This window comes from Desmodus rotundus, chromosome X (assembly GCF_022682495.2).
Source record: "Desmodus rotundus isolate HL8 chromosome X, HLdesRot8A.1, whole genome shotgun sequence".
Taxonomy (NCBI): Eukaryota; Metazoa; Chordata; class Mammalia; order Chiroptera; family Phyllostomidae; genus Desmodus; species Desmodus rotundus.
The window spans coordinates 62,768,225-62,790,136 of record NC_071400.1 but is presented as its reverse complement, the minus strand read 5'-3'; the positions used below and the strand labels follow the sequence as shown (position 1 = coordinate 62,790,136).

The following is a 21,912-nucleotide window of genomic DNA, read 5'->3' as shown; positions in this document are numbered from 1 at the left end:
AAATGAACCAGTGGGGATTGCATCCGAGACAAAGGTCTGGGAGATACGGAAATCTTGCTCCTGCAGGGCCTGCACTCAAACTCACTCACCCAGAAACTTACTTGCTCACAAACTCACTCATTCTAAGCTCCAGGGCAGAAGAAACAGTTGGAAAAAGCACACAGGGTATATGGGGAGGAACTATATTGAGTAACTCCAAGGTAAGGACTAGAGAGGAAGGAGTTGGAGCAACTTTCTCAAGGGACTGAAGTGTTGGCAGATGCCGTTGTTCCTTTGTTGAGCTCTTCCACCCATTCAGCTGGCCCAGCTCAGGTGGGCACAAAACTTGTGCTCTCCATTAACCTTGCTAACTCCATTCTTCCCACCTTTTTGATTCCCTGAGACCATTCACAACACAAGTAGCTCACCTAGCCCAAGCCTTTTCTAGTAGTTCCTCCACAGAAGTATCCTGCCTCAGCTCACACCCTGGACTTTTTCAAAATCCACAAACCTTACACTAGTGGTGTCTGCTCTAGGCTCACACTGCAGACTCTCCCAGAGGTCAGCAAACCCTACACCCTTAGTGGCCACCCTTGGCTTCTGCTGAAGACTGTCTCAAAGGTTTGCAAACCCTATAGAAGGGGCAGCCACCCTTGTCCCATGCTACAGACACTCTCAAAAATCCAAAAACCTCACACAAGCAGTAGCTAGCCTCAACATGCATTGTACTCCTAACAAGTGGCCCCGAGCCCAGCACAAGTGTTGACCGACCTCCAGTTGCATTGTAAATCCAAACCTGTAATAAGCAGTACTCAGTCTTGGCATGTAACATAACTCGAACTAAGCAGCCACAGCTTGGCCTAACTGGTAGCTGGCCTCAGTTCTCAGTGTAGCCTACCCCAAGTGCCTCAATACCCAACACAAGCAGCAGCTGACTACAGATCACTTTGTACCTTCTACCAAGTGGCACCAAGCCAGGCACAAGTGGCAGCTAAACTTGGGATGCACCAGAGCCCCTTCAAAGAGGATACAGCTAGAACACACCTGGTGGTGGCCTTAGATGGTACCAGAGCCCCACCCAACCAGCTCCATAATCAACACACATGAAGGGTGGCCTTGGCTGGCCCCAGAACCCTGCTAAAGCAGCTCACACCCCATGGGGTCAGCCCCACACAACAGCTCTTCCACTGTAGTCAAGGCCAACTCTCACAGCCAGTAAGCCTGAGGATCAACCCAGCCCACCGACATGCCAGGAGCAATTAATGCCCAACAACAAAAGGAGAGCACACAGAACCCACACCAAGGACACCACTGGAGCAGCTGGCTCAGGTGACCAAGAGGAACTGTACCATTAGGCCTCACAAGACACCTTCTGTATAAGACCACTCTTTTTTTTTTTAAAGTAAATGTATTATGTGATATCTTTTATAGTGTATTACCCCATAACGTAATATTCAACTTTTTTTCAGTTGCTTACATATTTTTTTATTTTAAAAAATTTGTATTTATTTTTAAAGAGAGAGGGAAAGGGAAGGAGAAAGATAGGAAGAGAAACATTGATCCAGTGCCTCTTGCATGCAACTGGCAACCTTTCAGTTTGTAGGCCGGCATTCAAACCACTGAGCCACACCAGCCAGGGTTTCAGTTGCTTATGTTATATTTAGATGCTTTTTGACAACCAAAGCAGTCTTCCTTTTTGTTTAATTATATTTTATTGATATGCTATTATGGTTTTCCCAATTTCTCCCCCTTTATTCCCCCTCCACCCTGTACCCCCCAATCCACCAGCATCCACCCCCCCCCACTGTTCATGTCCATGGGTTGTACATATAAGTTCTTTGAGTTCGCTGCTTCCTATACCATTTTTGACCCCTCCCCATCTATTTAATGCCTACCAATTATGCTTCTTCTTCCCTGTACCTTTCCCCCTATTCTTCCTCTCCCTGTCCCCACTGAAAACCCTCCATGTGATGCCCATTTCTCTGATTCTCTTCCTGTTCTAGTTGTTTACTTAGTTATGGTTTTCATTGTTTTTCTTTCTTTTATTTTTTTAGGTTCATTTGTTGATAGGTGTGAGTTTGTTGTCATTTTACTCTTCATATTTTTTATCTTCTTTTTCTTAGATAAGTCCCTTTAACATTTCATATCTTAAGGGCTTGGGGATGATGAACTCCTTTAACTTGACACTATCTGGGAAGCACTTTATCTGTCCTTCCATTCTAAATGATAGCTTTGCTGGATAGAGGAATCTTGGATGTAGGTCCTTGCCTTTCATGACTCTGAATACTTCTATCCAGCCCCTTCTTGCCTGCAAGGTTTCTTTTGGGAAATCAGCCGATAGCCTTATGGGCACTCCTTTGTAGGTAACTCTTTCCTTTCCTCTTGCTGCTTTTAAGATTGTCTCTTTGTATATAATCTTGGGTAACTTAATGATGATGTGCCTTGGTATGTTCCTCTTTGGGACTCTCTGGGCTTCCTGAAAGTCTATTTTCTTTGCCCAATTGGGGATGGAAGTTTTCCTTTATTATTTGTTCAAATAAATTTTCAATTTCTTGCTGTTGTTCTCCTTCTGGCACCCTTTTAATTCGGATATTAGAACATTTCAGGTTGTCCCAGAGATTCCTCAGTCTCTCTTCATTTATTTTGGATTCTTGTTTCTTCATTCTGTTCCAGTTGGATGTTTATTTCTTCCTTTTGTTCCAAATCATTGCTTTGAGTCCTGGTTTCCTTCCTGTGACTGTTGGTTCCCTGCATATTTTGCTTTATTTCATTTTGGGTATCTTCCATTTGTTCTTTCATTTTTGACCAAGCCCAATCAGTTCTGTGAGCATTTTCATTACGAGGGCTTTAAATTCTCCATCAGATAAGTTGCCTATATCCTCCTCATTTAGCCCTCTTTCTGAGGTTTTACTCTGTTCTTTCATTTTGGCCCTTTTTCTTTGCTTGGGGCCCCTGATAAGTTGTAAGGGGGTGGGACCTTTGTTATTCACCCAGGCAGGGCAACCCTCCTTGCTGTGCTGCAGCGCTGCCTGTGGGGGAGGTGCTAGAGAGGGAACAATGCAACTTGCCTGCGCATCTGTAGCGAACTTTTTAATGAACTCTCCTGTGAAATTGGGAGTTTCTCCCACTGTGGCAACCGCCTTAGTCCACAGCCACCTCTGAGTCTCAGTTTCCCCTTAAGTCAGCCCCTCCCGTGCAGCCCCCATGGTCTGCCACAGCCAGCTCTGCCCCCACGGTCCACTGCCTCATCTTGGTTTCTCTCTGTCTGCCACATTACCAGTCTGGTTGTTCTGTTTGACTGTTTCTTTGATTCCATGGTTGTTGGAGTTCCATGTAGTTTGATTTTCTGGCCCTTATGGTTCTTTATTGATTTTAGATTGGTTGTTTTTCTCCTTTTGGTTGTGTGAGGGAGCAAAGGGTTTCTACTTACGCCTCCATCTTGACTGGAACCACCTATAAGACCACTCTTATAAAAACAGAAGCATAGAGAGTCAGGCAATGATGAGAAAAAGAAATGTCCCAAGTGAAAGGACAATACAGCATTCTACAAAAAAAGCTAAATGAAGGGGAGTCAAACAATCTAACAGATAAAGAACCTCAAACACTGGTTATAAGGATGCTCGGTGAACTTAGGAGAAGAATAAATGAATTCAGTGAGAACTGAAAGAGATAGAAAACATTAAAAAGAACCAATCAGGACTGAAAAAAATACAATAACCAAAACGAAGAATGTACTAGGGTAAATTGATAGCAGATTAGATGAAACAGAGAATCAGATCAGCAATGTGGAAGAGAGGTAGCAGAAAACAACCAATTGGAACAGCAAAAAGAAAAAAGAATTTAAAAAATTCAGACAGTTTAAGGCACTTCTGGAACAACATCAAGTGTAACAACATCCACATCATAGGGGTACTATAAGGAGAAGAGAGAGAGCAAGGAATTGAGAACCAATTTGAAGAAATAATAACTGAAATCTTCCCTCACCTAGTGAAGGAAAAAGACACAGGTTTAATAAGTGCAGAGAAACCCAAACAAGATGAATCCAAGGAGGCCCAAACAAGACACATCATAATTAAAATGGTGAAGTTTAAAGATGAAGAGAATCTTACAGTAGCAAGAGAAAAGCAGGTAGTTATGTTCAAAAGAGCTGCCATAAGACTCAGCTCATTTTCAGCAGAAACTTTGCATAACAGAAGGGAATAGTGAGAAATATTCAAAGTGATGAAAATAAAAGACCCACAACCAAGATTATTCTAACCAGCAAGGCTATCATTTAAAATTGAAGGAGAGATGAAGAGCATCCAAAACAATAAAAACCTTAAGGAGTTAATCAACATGGAATGGGCATTACAAGAAATGTTAAAAGGACTTCTTTAATGAGAATAGAAAATATCAAGACTTAAAAGATTATATAGGAAAGAAAAAAATCTCATTGACAAAGCAAATATGTCTAAAAACAGTATATCAACCAATTATAAAGCTAGTGCAAAGGTTAAAAGACAAAATGTAGGAAGATCATATGTAATTACATCAGTAAATTAAGATATACACATGAACACAAACAAAAGAGGCAAAAATAATGACAAAAACATAAAGGTCAGGGGTGAGTAAAAATTGTAGATTTTAGAATGTGTTTGATCTTAAGCAACTATCAATTTAAAATAGACTGTTATAAGTATAATTGTAGCTTGGTATATATGAAGCACATGGTAACCACAAACCAAAAATCTATGAGACATAAAATAAATAAAAAGAAAGGAATCCAAACATAACACTACAGAAAGTCATTAACATACAAGAGAATTGGAGAATGAGAAAGAAAAGAGTTACAAAAACAATCAGAAAACAATAAAATGGCAATAACTACATACCTATCCATGATTACTTTAAATGTAAATGGATTAGCCCTGGCTGGTGTGGCTCAGTGGATTGAGTGCTGGCCTGTTAACCAAAGGGTCGCCAGTTTGATTCCCAGTCAGGGCACATGCCTGGGTCCTCAGTAGGGGGCACATGAGAGGCAACCACCTATTGATGTTTCTCTCCCTTTCTTTCTCCATCCCTTCCCTTCTCTCTAAAAATAAATAAAATATTTAAAAAATAAACTTAAATGGATTAAATGTTCCAATCAAAAGACATGGGATGGCTGAATGAATAAAAAACCCAAGAACCATACCTATGCTGCATACAAGAAACTCACTTGAGAATGAAAGACACACAGTGACTGAAGGTAGAGGGATGGAAAAATATATTTCATGCAAAAGAAAATGAAAACATATCTGGGGAAGCAATACTTGTATCAGACAAAATAGACTTCAAAGTAAAGGCTATAACAATAGACAAAGAAGGGCATCATATAATGATAAGGAGATCAACCCAACAAGAGGATATAAATCAACAATGAAACAGTGATCTTATATCACACATTGGACAAGATGCATGGAATAGGTAATTTTTTAATGTTTCACTCCGAAACAATAGACACATTCTTTTAAGTGCATGGGGAATAACATACAGTACAGACCACAAAACATGTCTCAAATTTAAGAAAATTAAAACAATATCAAAATCAATATTCAGAAATCGAAGGCATTTTTGTACACCAACAACGAAATATCAGAAACAGAAATCAGGGGGAAAAAATCCCATTTCCTATAGCAACAAGAAAAATAAAGTACCTAGGAATAAACCTAACCAAGCAGGTAAAAAGACCTGTACTCAGAAAACTACACAGCACTGAAGAAAGAAATTAAGGAAGACACAAATAAATGGAAGCATGTACCATGCTCATGGATTGGAAGAATTAACATCACCAATATAGTGTCCATACTACCCAGAACAATTTATAGATTCAATGCAATCCCTATTAAAATACCAAAGACATATTTCATAGATATAGAACAAACATTTCAAAAGTTTGTATGGAACCATAAATGACCCTGAATAGCATCAGAAATTCTGAGAGAGAAGAACAAAGTAGGAGGGATCATAATACCTGACATCAAACTATATACTCGAGGCTACTGTAATCAAAACAGTTTGGTACCGGCATAAGAATAGACACATCGATCAATGGAACAGAATAGAGAGCCCAGAAATAAACCCATGTCCCTATGCTGAATTAATATTTGACAAAGGGGGCAGAAGCATAAAATGGAGTAAAAATAGCCTCTTCAACAAATGGTGTTGGGAGATCTGGATAGCAACATGCAAAAAAAAAAGTGAAACTCAACCATGTACTTACACCATACACAAAAATAAATTCAAGATGGATAAAAGACCTAAATATAAGTCACAATACCATAAAAGCCCTAGAGGAGAACATAGGCAGGAAAATCTCAGATATTCCATGCAGTGATATTTTCACTGATATGTCCCCTATAGTAAGGGACATAAAAGAAAGAATAAACAAATGGGGCTGCATCAAAATAAAAAGCTTCTGCATGGCTAAAGAAAACATCAGCAAAATGAAAAGGGAACCAACCACATGGCAAAATATACTTGCCAATGATACCTCGGACAAGGGTTTGATCTCCAAAATATATAAAGAACTCACATGATTCCACACCAGGAAGACAAAACATCCAATTAAAAAATGGGCAAAGGACCTGAACAGACACTTCTCCAAGGAGGATATTCAGAGGGCCCAGAGACATATGAAAGGATGCTCAGCATCACTAGCCATCAGAGAGATGCAAATTAAAACCACAATGAAATACCACTTCACACCAGTGAGAATGGCCATCATAATCAAATCAACAAACAAGTGCTGGTGAGGTTGTGTAGAAAAGGGAACCCTACTGCACTGTTGGTAGGAATGCAGACTGGTGCAGTTCCTAGGAATTTATCCATTTCTTCCAGATTGTGAATTTGTTGGCATGTAATTGTTCATAGTATTTTCTTATAATTCTTATATTTGCTGTGGGACAGTGTTGGAAAGAAGGGGAAGGGACTAGACAAAGAATATGTATGAATGACCCATGGACATGGACAACAGTGTGAGACTTGACTGCAGGAGTGGGGAGGTGGGATGGGTGGAGGAGTGCAAATGGGGAAAAATTGAGACAACTGTAATAGAATAACAATAAAAGTGATTAAAAAATACAGCTGACTGTACTGCATCAATATTTCCTAAGCATGTTGTCTGTTAAGTCTCTGCAGACAGAATGTCTTTCTTACCAATTCTCTGCCTAGAGACCTCCCATCAATTCATTAAGACCAATCTAAAATTCAGTTCCTTCTTGAAGCCTTCCCTGATCCTAGACAGAATAAATCATCCAATTTTATTATTTTAAAACATCTCTCATATATCTGCTGCATCACTTATTATGCTATGATTTATAGACTACTCACATAATTATAGGTAGTATATTAGTATGTACTTTGTGGCTATACCTCATTCATGTGTGCTCTTACTGGGCTTAGCACAGTATTTATAGTGGATACATAGGAAGATTTGACTTGAATTAATCTTGCAGAATTATTGCAAAGATCAAATAAAACAATTTATACCAGTTGCCCGATACAGTGCTTAGTACTGATGCTCAGTAAAGTTTTTCTTCCTTTTCCCTCTTTAGTGTACTCATGCCTCATTTGTTTCAACTCCATATATATTCTGTCCATGAGAAGAGAGTAGAGATTTGTTCCTTTCATTGCTCATATGTCTTTTTCAGGGCGCTGGCACTGATATTTTGCATCTCTCATTTGTTTATTAATTTATTTTAGGTCACTGGCTCTGTTCAGATCAGAGATCCCCCAAAGACAGCAGACAGAGGTAACATGACATCTCTACCAATTCTGGCTGCCAACCCCATGGAGAACCCAGCACTCTTTAGTGACATCAAGATTGAGCCCCCAGAAGAACTTCTGGCTAATGATTTCAACCTGCCCCAGGTGGAACCGGTAGACCTCTCCTTTCACAAGCCGAAGGCTCCTCTCCAGCCTGCCAGCATGCTGCAAGCTCCAGTACGTCCTCCTAAGCCACAGCCTGCTTCTCAGACTCCTGTAGTGTCCACTTCGACATCTGACACAGGCACTTTAGCAAACATCCCTACCGTTCTGACTCCAGGCTCTATTCTGGCCTCCTCTCAGGGCACCTGTGGCCAGCAGATTTTGCATGTGATTCACACCATCCCCTCAGTCAGTCTGCCAAATAAAATGGGTGGCCTGAAAACCATCCCAGTAGTGGTGCAGTCGCTGCCTATGGTGTATACTACTTTGCCTGCAGATGGGAGCCCTGCAGCCATTACAGTCCCACTCATTGGAGGAGATGGCAAAAATGCTGGATCAGGTGAGCATCATCGTGTCCCTTTGCTGGGCTCTACCTTCATTCATCTATTCTCTTTGTGAGTTTTCCTGTCTCCTACCTCTTTTCACCCCCTTCAATTATTCTTGCACACAACTTCAAGCATAATCTTTCATAAACACTGTTTTTTATTGTCTTTTTTTTTTCTGTTTCTGTTTTGCTCATTCATTTATTTTGGTTTTTTATTTTCGACCCTATTACAGATGTCCCCCATTTTCTCCCCTTTATCCTCCTCTACCCAGCTCCCCCCAGCCTTCACCACAATTGTTTGCGACAGCATGGATGAACCTGGAGACTATTATGCTAAGCAAAATAATCCAGTCAGAGAAAGACAAGTACCATATGATCTCACTTCTATGTGGAATCTAATGAACAAATAAACTGGTGAACAAAATAGGACCAGAGTCGTGGATATATGGAACAGTCTGATAGATCTCAGAGGGGAGAGGGTTAGGGGGGACTGGAAGAGATTTATCATGTCTTTCCAATGCTTAAGAATGTTCAGTGGCACTCTTTGGTTTAGCCCATGCTTCTCAAACTGTGATATGCATACCCTTGAGTGAAATACTATGAATCTTCCTGGAATCTGTATATTATTTGAGAGTAAGTAATTTAAAATATTTTTTTTTATTTTTATCTTACTTTTTTTTAAAATATATTTATTGATTATGCTATTACAGTTGCCCCATTTCCCCCCCCACTCCACCCCATCCTGCCCACCCCCCTCCCTCCCACATTCCCCCCCTATAGTTCATGTCCATAGGTCATACTTATAAGTTCTTTGGCTTCTACATTTCCTACACTATTTTTACCCTCCCCCTGTCTATTTTCCACCTATCATCTATGCTACTTATTCTCTGTACCTTCCCCCCCTCTCCCCCTCCCACTCCCTTAATGACAACCCTCATGTTCTAGTTGTTTGCCTAGTTTGCTCTCATTTTTGTAATTTAAAATATTTTATATTTTAAAAATATGTTTTCATTAAAGAGAAAAATAAAAAATTTGAATTACATTTTAAGGTAAAACACAAACTTCAAAAATAGTTTTAAGCTTACCAAGGCTTGGGACTTTATTCTTTTATTCTTCTATGCCATTAGAATGCTTTGGTGGACCAGCTGAGAATGCTTCTAGCTTAATATACTTAGCCAGACCTAGCTCCTGCCTTTCCTGACAATGTACCTTTATCTTCCCTCCAGGTAAAAGTCTGTGAAATATTGCCATTTCCCCTATATTCCTCTTCACTTAGCATCTATCACCCTCCAGTTTACATTTTTACTCACCTGTATCTCAAGTATATGGGCAGTCTTCCTAGTTGAATTGTAAATTCCTCAAGTACAAGACTGTATCTTATTTCTGTTTGTGCGTATCCAGGGAACCTACCTCAGTGGTAGATAGTAGTTGTCTTGCAACAAATAATTTCATGAACAAACTTGAAAATGTGTCTAGGCAAGAGTTCATATTGCTTAACCTTTCCTTTTGTTTAATTTTTTAAATAAGTTCAGAATTCAGAAAGGTGTAAAGTAAGTCTCCCTTTTACCACTATCTCCCAACCACTCAGCTCCCCAGCTGGAACTATGTCCTCTTTAGTTTGTAATTGGGAGTGATCAAAGAAAAATATATGTCTTCTTGAAGTGTTTCAAGATATTTCACTTCACCCTATCTGTAGCATTCCAATCAGTTTTGGATGTTATGTGTTAGGAAGGATGATGAGAAATTGGAGTATAATTAGAGGAGAGAAATTAGGATGGTTTGAGGACTCAAATTCATGTCAGTGAGGAGCTGAAAAAGGTTTAGCATGAACTACAAAGACCAAAAGAGAGAGAGGAGGGTGGAAATGACTTGGAACCAGATTTCAGATTATTTATTTATATATAGATATATATACCTGAAAGACAAATGCCATGTGATCTCACTTATATATGGAATCTAATGAACAAATAAACTGATGAATAAAATAGGACCAGAGGCATGGACACACGGAACAGTCTGATAGATCTCAGAAGGGAAGGGGCTGGAGGGACTGGAAGAGATTTATCGTGTTTACATATATAAACTTCCTATGAGTTTTCGACCTTTGAAATTCAATACCTTGTGATCATTCCATCACCAAATGTATGATCCTGGAAAGCAACATACTGACTATCAAGTTGCTGAGATTCTGCTCTTTTTGAACGAAAATGCCATCATTGACTAGTGGTTAAATTTGGTAATGATAAGTATTCATAGCAATCTTGTTTTTGAGATCTCTTGAGGAGGTTAATTAAAATATGGTTAGCAATTCCTGTATAGGGAGAGAGAGCTGGACAGAAAAAGAAATGGGAAAATAAAATTCCCTGTGTGAGGATTTACTGATATCAAGACAGTGGTAGCACCAAGAGAAGGTGCTTTGAATTCCCCCATAATACCTATCAGTCCACCCCAGCCACTCTAAATAAACAATACATTTTAAAAGTGTTTTATGTAGTTTCAAGCTAAGCTAAGACCATTAGCCCAGTGGTCTTCAAAATGGTATGCTTACACCTCAGATGAGGGAGGTGCACAAAACAACTGGAGCATGAGAAGAAAGTATAAAATTCATATTGGTAGTTTCTTGCTCCTTACATGTTCATTTTTGTAATGTATAAAAATTTTAATATACTAGTACATCTATATCATATACACACACGTGCAGACACACATATATTGAGATGCATGCTTAAAAAGTTTTTTAGTGAATGATGCACAATCAATGTATGGAGGTGACTGCACTAGCCAGGCCCTTCTCATTCAACCTTATTACTGCTCTCAAGCTTCTTCTATATAGATGTTTTGAAACCTTCACTAGATCTAGGAGACTGCTGACCACAGGATTGAGCCTCGTTAGGTGTCACAAATATAACTAATTGATAATAAGAGATATTTGAAGGCTTCTCCCAACATAGGGAGAAAGTAAAGATATAACATGTATCAAAACCTACTAGGTACCAGATATGTGTTTCATCTCATTGGCTTGTTTTCATTGGGAGCGCAAAAGCCAAAGGATGTGTTCTTACCTCTGGGTGAGACTAGTCATTTATGTTAGGATAACCAGGAAACTATTCAGAGAGGCTGATTCAATAACACACATTGAACCTGATCAGGTATACCCCGTTCTGGAGGCTAGAGATACAGAGTTGAATCATAACCAGATCCTATCCTAGAGAAACACATTATCCTATCTCACTCACTATCTTAGAGAAGCTTATTCTAGTGGTACAAAAATGCTCTTTACTATCTCTATCTATCCCTCAAAGGAATTTGTGTTTCCAGGTATGTTAAATACTTCAAAGATTCTTCTTCCTTTTATACAAATATGCTTCTTTCATCTTTTTCTGTTCTTTATTTCTCCTTCTGCTACTTCTCATTGTGTGCCAAAGTGGGAATCCTGAAAATGATAATACAGGCACATATATTTGTATCCCACATTTCTCCTTTTCTTTGCTTTCAGTGAAAGTTGACCCCACCTCCATGTCTCCACTGGAAATCCCAAGTGATAGTGAAGAAAGTGCAAATGAGAGTGGATCCTTGGCCTTACAGGGACTACAGCAAGAGTGAGTACTTTTGTCTTCAAGTCCCTTTCTGTGTATATATCTGTGTGTCTGTGACAGAAGTGGAAGAAATTCTTGGATACAACAGTAAGAATTTAAGGACAACAGAATGCAGGAAAACTGGCTTCCTAGCAAAGTATGAGTTTGTGTGCATACATGTACATAGACAGGCATATTATGGCAGAATTATAGTCTAATTGTAGATCATCAATTTTACCCTTGAAAATGTTCAAATTTCCTGTATAGTTGTGTACTGTTTTTCCTGTAAATTTAAAGCAGCCTTGTCTTCCAGTGTTGAAACTAATAAAGTAGTTGGCTTGTGTTTTATTTTTTGATATTTGTCTCTGCAATTTTATTTTAAAATTATTTTAATTGTATTTTTTAGCAATCATGTTGTATGAAAAATACATTTCTTTAAACACAAGAATGAGACTTATTAGAGTAAAATGCTTACACTATTTGGGAACAGAATCTACCCAAAGAAACATTGCCACCTCCTGGAACCTGCACTAACTGAGCAGAATGGGCTAGTTGAGGGAAATGCTTGTACTCTTTCAATTATTTCTTCTTTTAAAGACCTAGTGTTAAATTTGCATAATTAAATGTATGTATGAGGTGGCCCCACTGTATGTATGTCCATTTATTTAGCCTTTACTTTAAAATAAATCTTTGACCCTATTTCTCTCTCTTTCTCTTCCCTCCTTCCCTCCCTCCCTCTCTCATTTTCTCAGATCAGCAGCAATGACCCAAATGCAGGGAGAAGAGTCCCTTGACTTGAAGAGAAGACGGATTCACCAATGTGACTTTGCAGGATGCAGCAAAGTATACACCAAAAGCTCTCATCTGAAAGCCCACCGCAGAATCCATACAGGTCTGCACACCTTCATCCCACCCCCAACACACACACGTACACACACACATGCATGCATGGAGACACCGGAGCCTCTGAGAGATAAGAAGAGAAGAAAGTCTTCAAACAAAGACCAATCCATTTACATTCATGGGCACAGGTTCCATTCATGGCTTTTATTTCTATATCTCATTTATACTCTAAAGTAGCTTTTCTAAAACAAACCTATGAATGCACTAAGCTTGGTATCTTCTGATGGTCATCAGAGCTCCACAGGTTTTATGAGTATTGAAAAACTCAAAGGCAGATTAGACTAAGTGAAATTAAACCAAGCATTTGGAGCTCAGCACCATCCACCAACCTGTAACATACATTTGTTCACATTCAAAAAAAGGTGCACATTTTAAAAATATGTAAAGCAGAACTGGTAGGGATTACGTCAAACTGTGGTTGGGGAGCACCTGCCCATCTGGAGGAGGACTGTACTCAACTCCAAATAAGAATTACCAAATTTCCCAAATTGTAAAGAAAAGCAGAATGTTAAAATTTTTATGTGAAGTACCCTAGAATATGAATGTTGGCATTTAACTAAAAATTTTGTATAACACCATGGACTCAAAGAAACCTGTCTGTGCCAGATATAGCTTGCCAGTCATCAGTTTACACGCTCTGCCTGGGAGACTCTTCCTTACAAATCACCTCCAGCTCAGAATTGAGACTTGGATACCCTGGACAAGAAAAGGGACCCACTTTCCTTGGAAACATAATACTGTGTTGCATTTGTCATGCTAGGATTTATATAGAAGGGTCCAGAGTCCTAGTTGCTGTGCCCTGAAGCTATGAACAGGTGACTGATTTCCAGGCTACATTGTCTGAACATTCCTATGACCCTCTTCTTATTTATTTGTGTGCTTCTCCTTCATGTTGGATTGTTGGGTGGAGTCTTATTCTACTGACTATGTGTGTGTGTGTGTGTGTGTGTGTGTGATTGAAGCTGTGAGATAGAAATAAACTTGCCTTGTTCTAGTAACTGACAGAAGTCTAAAATACCTACTACATGTTGCATGCAGTGATTGGTGGTAGAAACATTGAGATGCAAGAGAGGAAAGGGGAAGAACACTTAAGAGGCTACTGTAGTGATCCAGACCATAGATAGATAGATAGATGGATAAGTAGATGATAGATAATAGATACATGTTCAGGTTTAAATGTATATATTTATATATTTACAAATCTAATAAGATATATTTATATATTAAATATTATAATATATAAAATATATTTGTAAATATATATATTTATATATTTATCAGGCTTTATATATATATTTAAATCTGAATTTTCAATAGAAAAAAGTAGAATAGTTTACTGAACTTTCATGTATCCCTCACCCAACTTTAACAATTATTTTACTATGCGTGTATGGCCAATTTGTTTCTTCTACACTGCTACCAACTCCCCCACTCCACACTATTAATTTGAAGCAAATTTCAGGCATCATATTATCTTTGTAATAGATAATAAGAATATATCTTTAAAAGGCAAAGACATTTAAAAATAAGCATGAAGGGAGTGGCAGGAGATATTTAAAGTACTCAAGGAAAGGAATCTAAAAATTCTGTAATATCAAATTTCCCCAGTTGTCTAAAAGTGTTTTTTAAAGTTTACTCAAGTCAGTATCTTTAAAAGGCTCTGATATTAAACATGATAGTCAATATGAGAAGGAGCCAACTATGCCAAAAGCTTGAGGAAATTGTTATTCTTATCTAGGCAGAGTACAAAAGCTATGAGATGAGTATAAGCTTGCTTTATTCTAATAACTGACAGAAGTCTAGCATTGCTAGGGTGTATTAAGTGCAGTGGGTGGTAGTGGAAACATTTAGATGCAAGAATGGAAGGGGGAAGATCACTTAAGAGTCCACACCAAAAATGATGAGAGCCTAGCTAAGATGTGGAGAGTGGATGTGGAGAGAAAGAAGTGTATTAATGATTGAGGGAACACTAATTACTCTCATACTTTTGTTTTGGGTGACTGGGTGTATGGAGCTTCTATTTACAGAGATAAAACCTTTGTGTTTGCTAATGATCACACAGTTAAGTGGGAAAAGTCCCTTGGAATCATACCTTGGTATGCAACCTAAGTATATTTTTCTCTATTGCTGGTACTCCACGGGTTCTTTGGAACTAAGGTAGCTACAGTGCTTCAGTAAGCTATCCCTCAAAATATAGGGATTTATTTCAAGGGGCCCCAAAGAGTGATATCCTTGTCTCTTGTAGAAATTCTCTCAGCAGAGAGCCATGAGGCTCTTTATCTGGATCCTTCTTCGAGCATGCCATAAAGCTGTACATCTCCTCTGAGCTGACAATCATACAAAGCAGAAAATACAGATACAACAATTGCCATTAAATATACTGTCAAGCACCAGTTTTTAATAATGGCATCAATGCATTCACCCAGACTCAAAATTTATCATTGATTGTTAATATTCTCTTATGCCCTTGGTTCTTTGTTTCTAAAGTTCTGTTATTTCATTCATTAAGTAGCTGTTTTATTGAGGATGTAGACATAATTGCCAGGAACATATATTGTGAAATTGCACTTTCTGGATTTGATATCCCATTCTTCCACTCATTAACCAAAACTTACTTCACATTTTTGCCTCATTTTCCTTATGTGGGAATATTAATAGTGAAAAAACACTTTGTATAGTATCTGACATATAGGAAACACTCAGTAAATGTTAGGTATTATCAGTGTTTTTTAAATATATTTATTGATTATGCTATTACAGTTGTCCCATTTCACCCCCTTCACTCCACTCCATCCTGCCCACCCCCTCCCTCCCACATAAGCCCCCTATAGTTCATGTCCATGGGTCATACTTATAAGTTCTTTGGCTTCTACATTTCCTTTAATATTCTTACCCTCCCCCTGTCTATTTTCTACCTACCATTTATGCTACTTATTCTCTGTACCTTTTCCCCCTCTCTCCCCCTCCCACTCCCCTGTTGATAACCCTCCATGTGATCTCCATTTCTGTGGTTCCGTTCCTGTTCTAGTTGTTTGCTTAGTTTGCTTTTGTTTTTGTTTTAGGTGTGGTTGTTAATAACTGTGAGTTTGCTGTCATTTTTACTGTTTTTTTTCTTTTAAAATCACTTTTTTTCATTCTGAAAAAAGTAATCAGCAGCCATATGTTCAGTAATTCAGAAAGAGACACAGAAAATGATAATGTACATGTAACAAAATGTTAACATTTGGGGAAATCTGGGTGGCGGTTACCTCAGACTTTTTTGTGCTATTCTTTTTTTTTTTTAAATTTATATTGTTATTCAATTACAGTTGTCTGCAGTTGTATGCCTTGTATCTTCTTTTTCTTAGGTAACTCCCTGTAACATTTCATATAATAAGGGCTTGGTGATGATGAACTCCTTTAACTTGACCTTATCTGAGAGGCACTTTATCTGCCCTTCCATTCTAAATGATAGCTTTGCTGGATACAGTAATCTTGTATGTAGGTCCTTGCCTTTCATGACTTCGAATACTTCCTTCCAGCCTCTTCTTGTCTGCAAGGTTTCTTTTGAGAAATCAGATAGTCTTATGGGAACTCCTTTGTAGGTAACTGTCTCCTTTTCTCTTGCTGCTTTTGAGATGTCTCCCTATCTTTAATCTTGGGTAATGTAATTATGATGGGCCTTGGTGTGTGCTTCCTTGGGTCCAATTTCTTTGGAACTCTCTGAGCTTCCTGGACTTCCTGGAAGTCTATTTCCTTTGCCAGATTAGGGAAGTGCTCATTCATTATGTTTTCAATTTCTTGTTCTTCCTCTTCTCTTTCTGGCACCCTTATGATTCGGATGTTGGAACATTTAAAGTTGTCCTGGAGGTTCCTCAGCCTCTCCTCATGTTTTTGAATTCTTGCTTCTTTATTCTGTTCTGTTTGAATGCTTATTTCTTCCTTCTGGTCCAGACCATTGATTTGAGTCCTGGTTTCCTTCCCTTCACTGTTGGTTCCCTGTATATATGTTTTTATTTCATTTTGCATTGCCTTCACTTTTTCCTGGATTTTGCGACCATACTCGACCAATTCTGTGAGCATCCTGATCACCAGTGTTTTGAACTGTGCATCTGATAGGTTACCTATCTCTTCATCACTTAGTTGTATTTTTTATAGAACTTTGATCTGTTCTTTCATTTGGGCCATATTTTTCTTGTCTCAGGATGCCTGTTATGCAGTAAGGGGTGGAGCCTTAGGTATTCAATAGGGCAGGGCAACCCAGGTTTCTGTATTGTGGCACTGTATGTGGGGGAAGATTCAGAGAGGGAACAATGCTACTTGTTCAGCTCTCTGCCGGCTTTCAGTCACTTCCTCCACTACCGACAAGCAAACTGGGCCCTCTGGTGCTGATTCCCAGGCAGGTGGGTTTGTCTACTTTCTAGGTCCCTGTGGGTCTCTCCAACAAACTCTTGTGAGGCTGGGAGTTTCTCCGGGCGCCTCAACCCCCACAGGTTTTTTTCAGTCAGGTTGTGAGGTTTTATTTCCCTGCGCTGGAACCCTGGGTTGCATGGTATGTCTCGATCCCCAATTGTTCCTCCTGTTTTATCTGCATGTGGGTGTGGTACCTCCCACTCTGCCAGCCGCCACCTTGCCTCGAGTCCTCTCTGTGGGCTGCCCATCTCCGCCCCTCCTACTGGTCTGGGTGATTGTTTCTTCTTTAACTCCTTGGTCGTCAGGCTTCCGTACAGTTTGATTTTTTGTCAGTTATTCTTGTTTCTTGTTCTTAAATTTGTCGTTGTCCTTCTGGTTGTGTGAGGAGGCACAGTGTATCTACCTATGCCTCCATCTTGACTGGAATTTTATTGTCTTACACTTGGGAAAAAAGGCCTCCTGCTGACTTTAAACCTGCCAAGTGGGTTTTGCTGGTTTTCCTGGATGCTGCAGGCAGAGGGGAGCTGGGCTCCATCTTTTTTTCTTTCCTGTGGTTCAGCGAGGATGGGGGCTCAGTCTGGGCTATAATTTTCACAGGTGTCTAGTTTCCATTCCACACCTTCATAGCATTGCAGGGCCTACACTCTCCACTCTGCATATTTGCCATGCTGGCACCTATGTGCACCTCATTGTGCAACCCTTGATTAGTCCCTAAAGTTCACTTAGTGGGAACAAATCACATACCCCCTCCTCCCTCTTCAGTGTCCTGGCTGCTGCGTAGGGGTGGTCCTTGCACAGTATCTGAGAGCCTTTTTTGAGTGAATTCCTCTTGTTTTTCAGCAGGCCGTTCTTAACAAGTGCCCAGCTTTCCACAGAGACCAACTCTCTGACCAGTCCAGAGACTATCTGGATCACAACCCATCTCTTCTACCATCTCCAGGTGTCACCCAGCTCCCCAATTTCTCTGGTACTTTCCCAGCTGGTGACCAGTGTCCTAGGTAGGGTACGCTGCCAGTTGTGTGTCTCTCACTGTGTCTTTATACCCCCAGTGACTTTAAGCATCCAGGTCTCTCCTGGCGTGGGTCTATAAACTCACCACTCTAAGAGGAGGGGGAGCCACCAAGTCACAATCACTGACCCAGCTCTCCTTCAAAGGTGCTGCAGCAGCAGCAGTCTCCCATGCAGGGCCCGGAGACTCTCCCGTCAACCTGGAAAATCTCCTTACCTTCCATTTTTAAATGTCCTCTGCACACTTTAGCTTCCAAACTTCTTATCAGCTAGAATTCTGTTGCTTGTTCACTCTGTTCCTTGGTAGATCAGCTAGGTGTCCCAGTTGGGTGAAAGAGGAAGTGGGCTCAGCTCCCACCTACCTTGCCACCATCTTCCTCTCAATATGTTTAATTTTTTCTATTTTTTTCTTTTTTAAAAAATTTTTATTGTTACTCAATTACAGTTGTATGCCTTTTCTCCCCATCCCTCCACCCCACCCCAGCCAAAGCCACCTCTCTCCCCCACCTCCTCCCTCCCCCTTGATTTTGTCCATGTGTCCTTTATAATAGCTCCTGTAAACCCCTCTCCCCACTGTCCCCTCCCCACTCCCCTCTGGCTATTGTTACATTGTTCTTAACTTCAATGTCTCTGGTTATATTTTGTTTGCTTTTTTCTTTTGTTGATTATGTTCCAGTTAAAGGTAAGATCATATGGGAAATAAGCCAGGCGGTGAGGGACAAATATGTTTAATTTTTGATGAAATTTTATACTATTTTTCATGGTGGCTATACCAATTTTTATTCCCAGTAATAGTGTACAAGGAATCTCTTTTCTCCACATTTTCTCCAACATGTCTCATCCTTTGTCTTTCTAATAATAGCCATTGTAGTCGGTTGCATTTGCATTTCCCAGACGATTAATGAAGTTGAAGCTATGACTGTTGGCTTTTTTTATATGCCTATTGATCATTTACATGTTTTCATTTGAGAAGTGTCTATTCAGATTCTTCGTCCACTTTTAATTGGGCTATTTGAGTTTATTGCTATTGAGCAGTATGAGTTCATTTATTCTGGATATTAACTTTTTATGGGATATGTGCTTTGCAAATATATTTTCCTATTCCATAGGTTCCATTTGACTCTATTGATTGTTTCTTTTCTTTGCAGCAGATTTTTAGTTTCATGGAATCCCATTTGTCAATTTCTATTTTTGTTTTTGTGCTTTTAGTGTCTTATGCCCCCCAAAAAAAAAGAAGAAGAAGAAAAAACTTTGCCTAGACCAATGTCAAGAAGGTTTTCCCCTATGTTCTCTTTTAGTAGTTTTATGGTTTAGGTTTTAGTTTTAAGTCTTTAATTCATTTTGAGTTAACTTTTGTATATGGTGTGCGATAAGGGTCCAATTTCATTCTTCTGCATGTGAAATCCAGTTTTCCCAGCACCATTTATTGAATACTATCCTTACCCCATTGTTTTTTATTGGCATGTTATTGACACATGTATTTATATCTGAGCTCTCTTTTCTGTTTCATTGGTCTATATATCTGTTTTCATGTCAGTATTATACAGGTTTGATTACTGTAGCTTTGTGATATATTTTGAAATCAGAACGTTTGATGCCTCAAGTTTTATTCTTCTTGCTCAAAATTGCTTTGGCGATTCAGGGTCTTTTGTGCTTCCATACGAATTTTAAGATTACTTTTCTATTTCTATAAAGAACACCAATGGGATTTTGATGAAAATTACATTAAATCTGTAGGTCACCCTGGGTATTATGTATATTTTAACATTATTCTTCTAATTCACAAACATGGGATATCTTTCTATTTATCAATGTCTTCTATAATTTTTTAAAAATTTTTATTGTTATTCAATTATAGTTGTATGCCTTTTCTCCCCATTTTTTATTGTTATTCTATTACAGTTGTCTCATTTTTACTCCTTTGCCCTCTTCCACCCATCCCACCCCCTGCTACCACAGTTAATTCCCACACTGTTGTCCATGTCCATGGGTCATTCATACATGTCCTTTGACTAGTCCCTTCCCCTTCTTTTCACCATCACCCCCTCTGCCCTCCCTTCTGGTTACTTTCAGTCTCCCATCTTTCCCTTTCAGTGATTCTATTTTGTTCCTTAGTTAATTTTGTTCATTAGATTCCTCTCATAGGTGAGATCATATGGTATTTGTTTTCCACTGCTTCCCTAATTTCACTTAGCATAATGCTCTCTGGTTCCATCCATGCTGTCCTGAAGGGTAGGAGCTCCTTCTTCCTTTCTGCTTCATGGTATTCCACTGTGCAAATGTACCACAGTTGTTTTTTTTTAATCCACTCCTTTACTGGTGGACACTTAGGCTGTCTCCAGCACTTGGCTATTGTAAATAATGCTGCTATTTGAGGTTTTTCTATCTTCTTTAGGTAGGCTTTTATTGCTATCAACTTCCCTCTCAGAACTGCCTTCACCGTGTCCCATAAGTTTGGGCTTGTGTGTTCATTTTCATTTTTTTCTAGACACTTTTTGATTTCTTCCTTGATTTCATTGTTGACCCATTCATTATTTGATAACATGTTATCAAATCTCCATGTATTTTAATGTTTTTGAGTTGTTTCCTTGGGGTTGGTTTCTAGTTTCAGTCCCTTGTGGTCTGAGAAAATGCTTGATATGATTTCAGTTTTCTCGAATTTGTTGAGGCTTCTTTTGTGTCCTGCCATGCGGTCCATCTTTGAAAATATTCCAAGTGCATTTGAAAACAATGTGTATTTTTCTTCTTTGGGATGAAAGGTTCTGTATATATCAATTAAGCCCACCTGATCTAGAGTGTTGTTCAGTGCCACAATGTCCTTGTTGATTCTTTGTTTGGAAGATCTGTCCGTTGTTGACAGTGGGGTGTTAAAATCCCCTATGATGACTGTGTTGTTGTCAATATCTTTTTTGAAGACCTCCAAGATTTTCTTCATATATTTAGGTGCTCCTGTGTTGGGTGCATATATGTTTACAAGGGTTATATAGTCCTGTTGGATTACTCCTTTAATTATTATGTAGTGATCTTCTTTGTCCCTTTTTATGGCTTTTCTTTTGAAGACTATTTTGACTTATAGAAGTATTGCTACCTAAGCTTTCTTTTTGTGTCCATTTGCTTGGAATATTTTTTTTCCTCATCATTTCATTTTCAACCCATGTAAACCTTTTGTTCTGAGGTGGGTCTCTTGTATGCAGCATATGTGCAGCTCATGTTCTCTTATCCATTCAGCTACTCTATGTCTTTTGATTGGAACATTTAATCCATTTACATTTAAGGTTATTATTGATAGGTGCTTATTCATTGCCTTTTTTTTTTACCACACCTGTGTTTCTCTCTTGTTTTCTCTTACTGTTTCATTCATATATATATCTATGTATATATATATATATATATATATATGTATGTATATATATATATAGAGAGAGAGAGAGAGAGAGAGAAATATTCATATTTCTTCTCCTTTATAGCATTCCCTTTAACATATCTTGCAGTCCTGGCTTAGTGGAGATGTACTCTTTTAGCCTTCTTTTGTCTGGGTAGCTCCTTATTTCGCCTTACATTTTAAATAAGGGCCTTGTTGGATAGCGTAGTCTTGGTTGCAGCCCTTTGCTTTTCATTACTTGGCGTATTTTATGCCAGTCCCTGCTAGCTTGTAGTGTTTCTGTTGAGAAATCACCCGATAGCCTTATCAGAGTTCCCTTGTATGTTACTAGCTGTTTCTCCCTTGTCACCTTTAAGATTCTCTTTGTCTTTCACATTTGGCATTTTAATTATGATGTATCT

The 21,912-nt window shown here is 38.9% G+C and overlaps 1 protein-coding gene across 2 annotated transcripts in view; it reads left to right on the top strand.

Moving 5' to 3' along the window:
* Positions 1 to 21,912, top strand: part of KLF8 (KLF transcription factor 8) — a 122,822-nt gene that overhangs the window by 86,473 nt on the left and 14,437 nt on the right. For both annotated transcript variants that reach the window (XM_024564373.4, XM_024564372.3), the window contains exons 3-5: positions 7,702 to 8,266; positions 11,748 to 11,850; positions 12,579 to 12,718. In XM_024564373.4, coding sequence (XP_024420141.2) covers positions 7,702 to 8,266; positions 11,748 to 11,850; positions 12,579 to 12,718 — 808 coding nt within the window. The remainder of the gene's footprint in view (positions 1 to 7,701; positions 8,267 to 11,747; positions 11,851 to 12,578; positions 12,719 to 21,912) is intronic.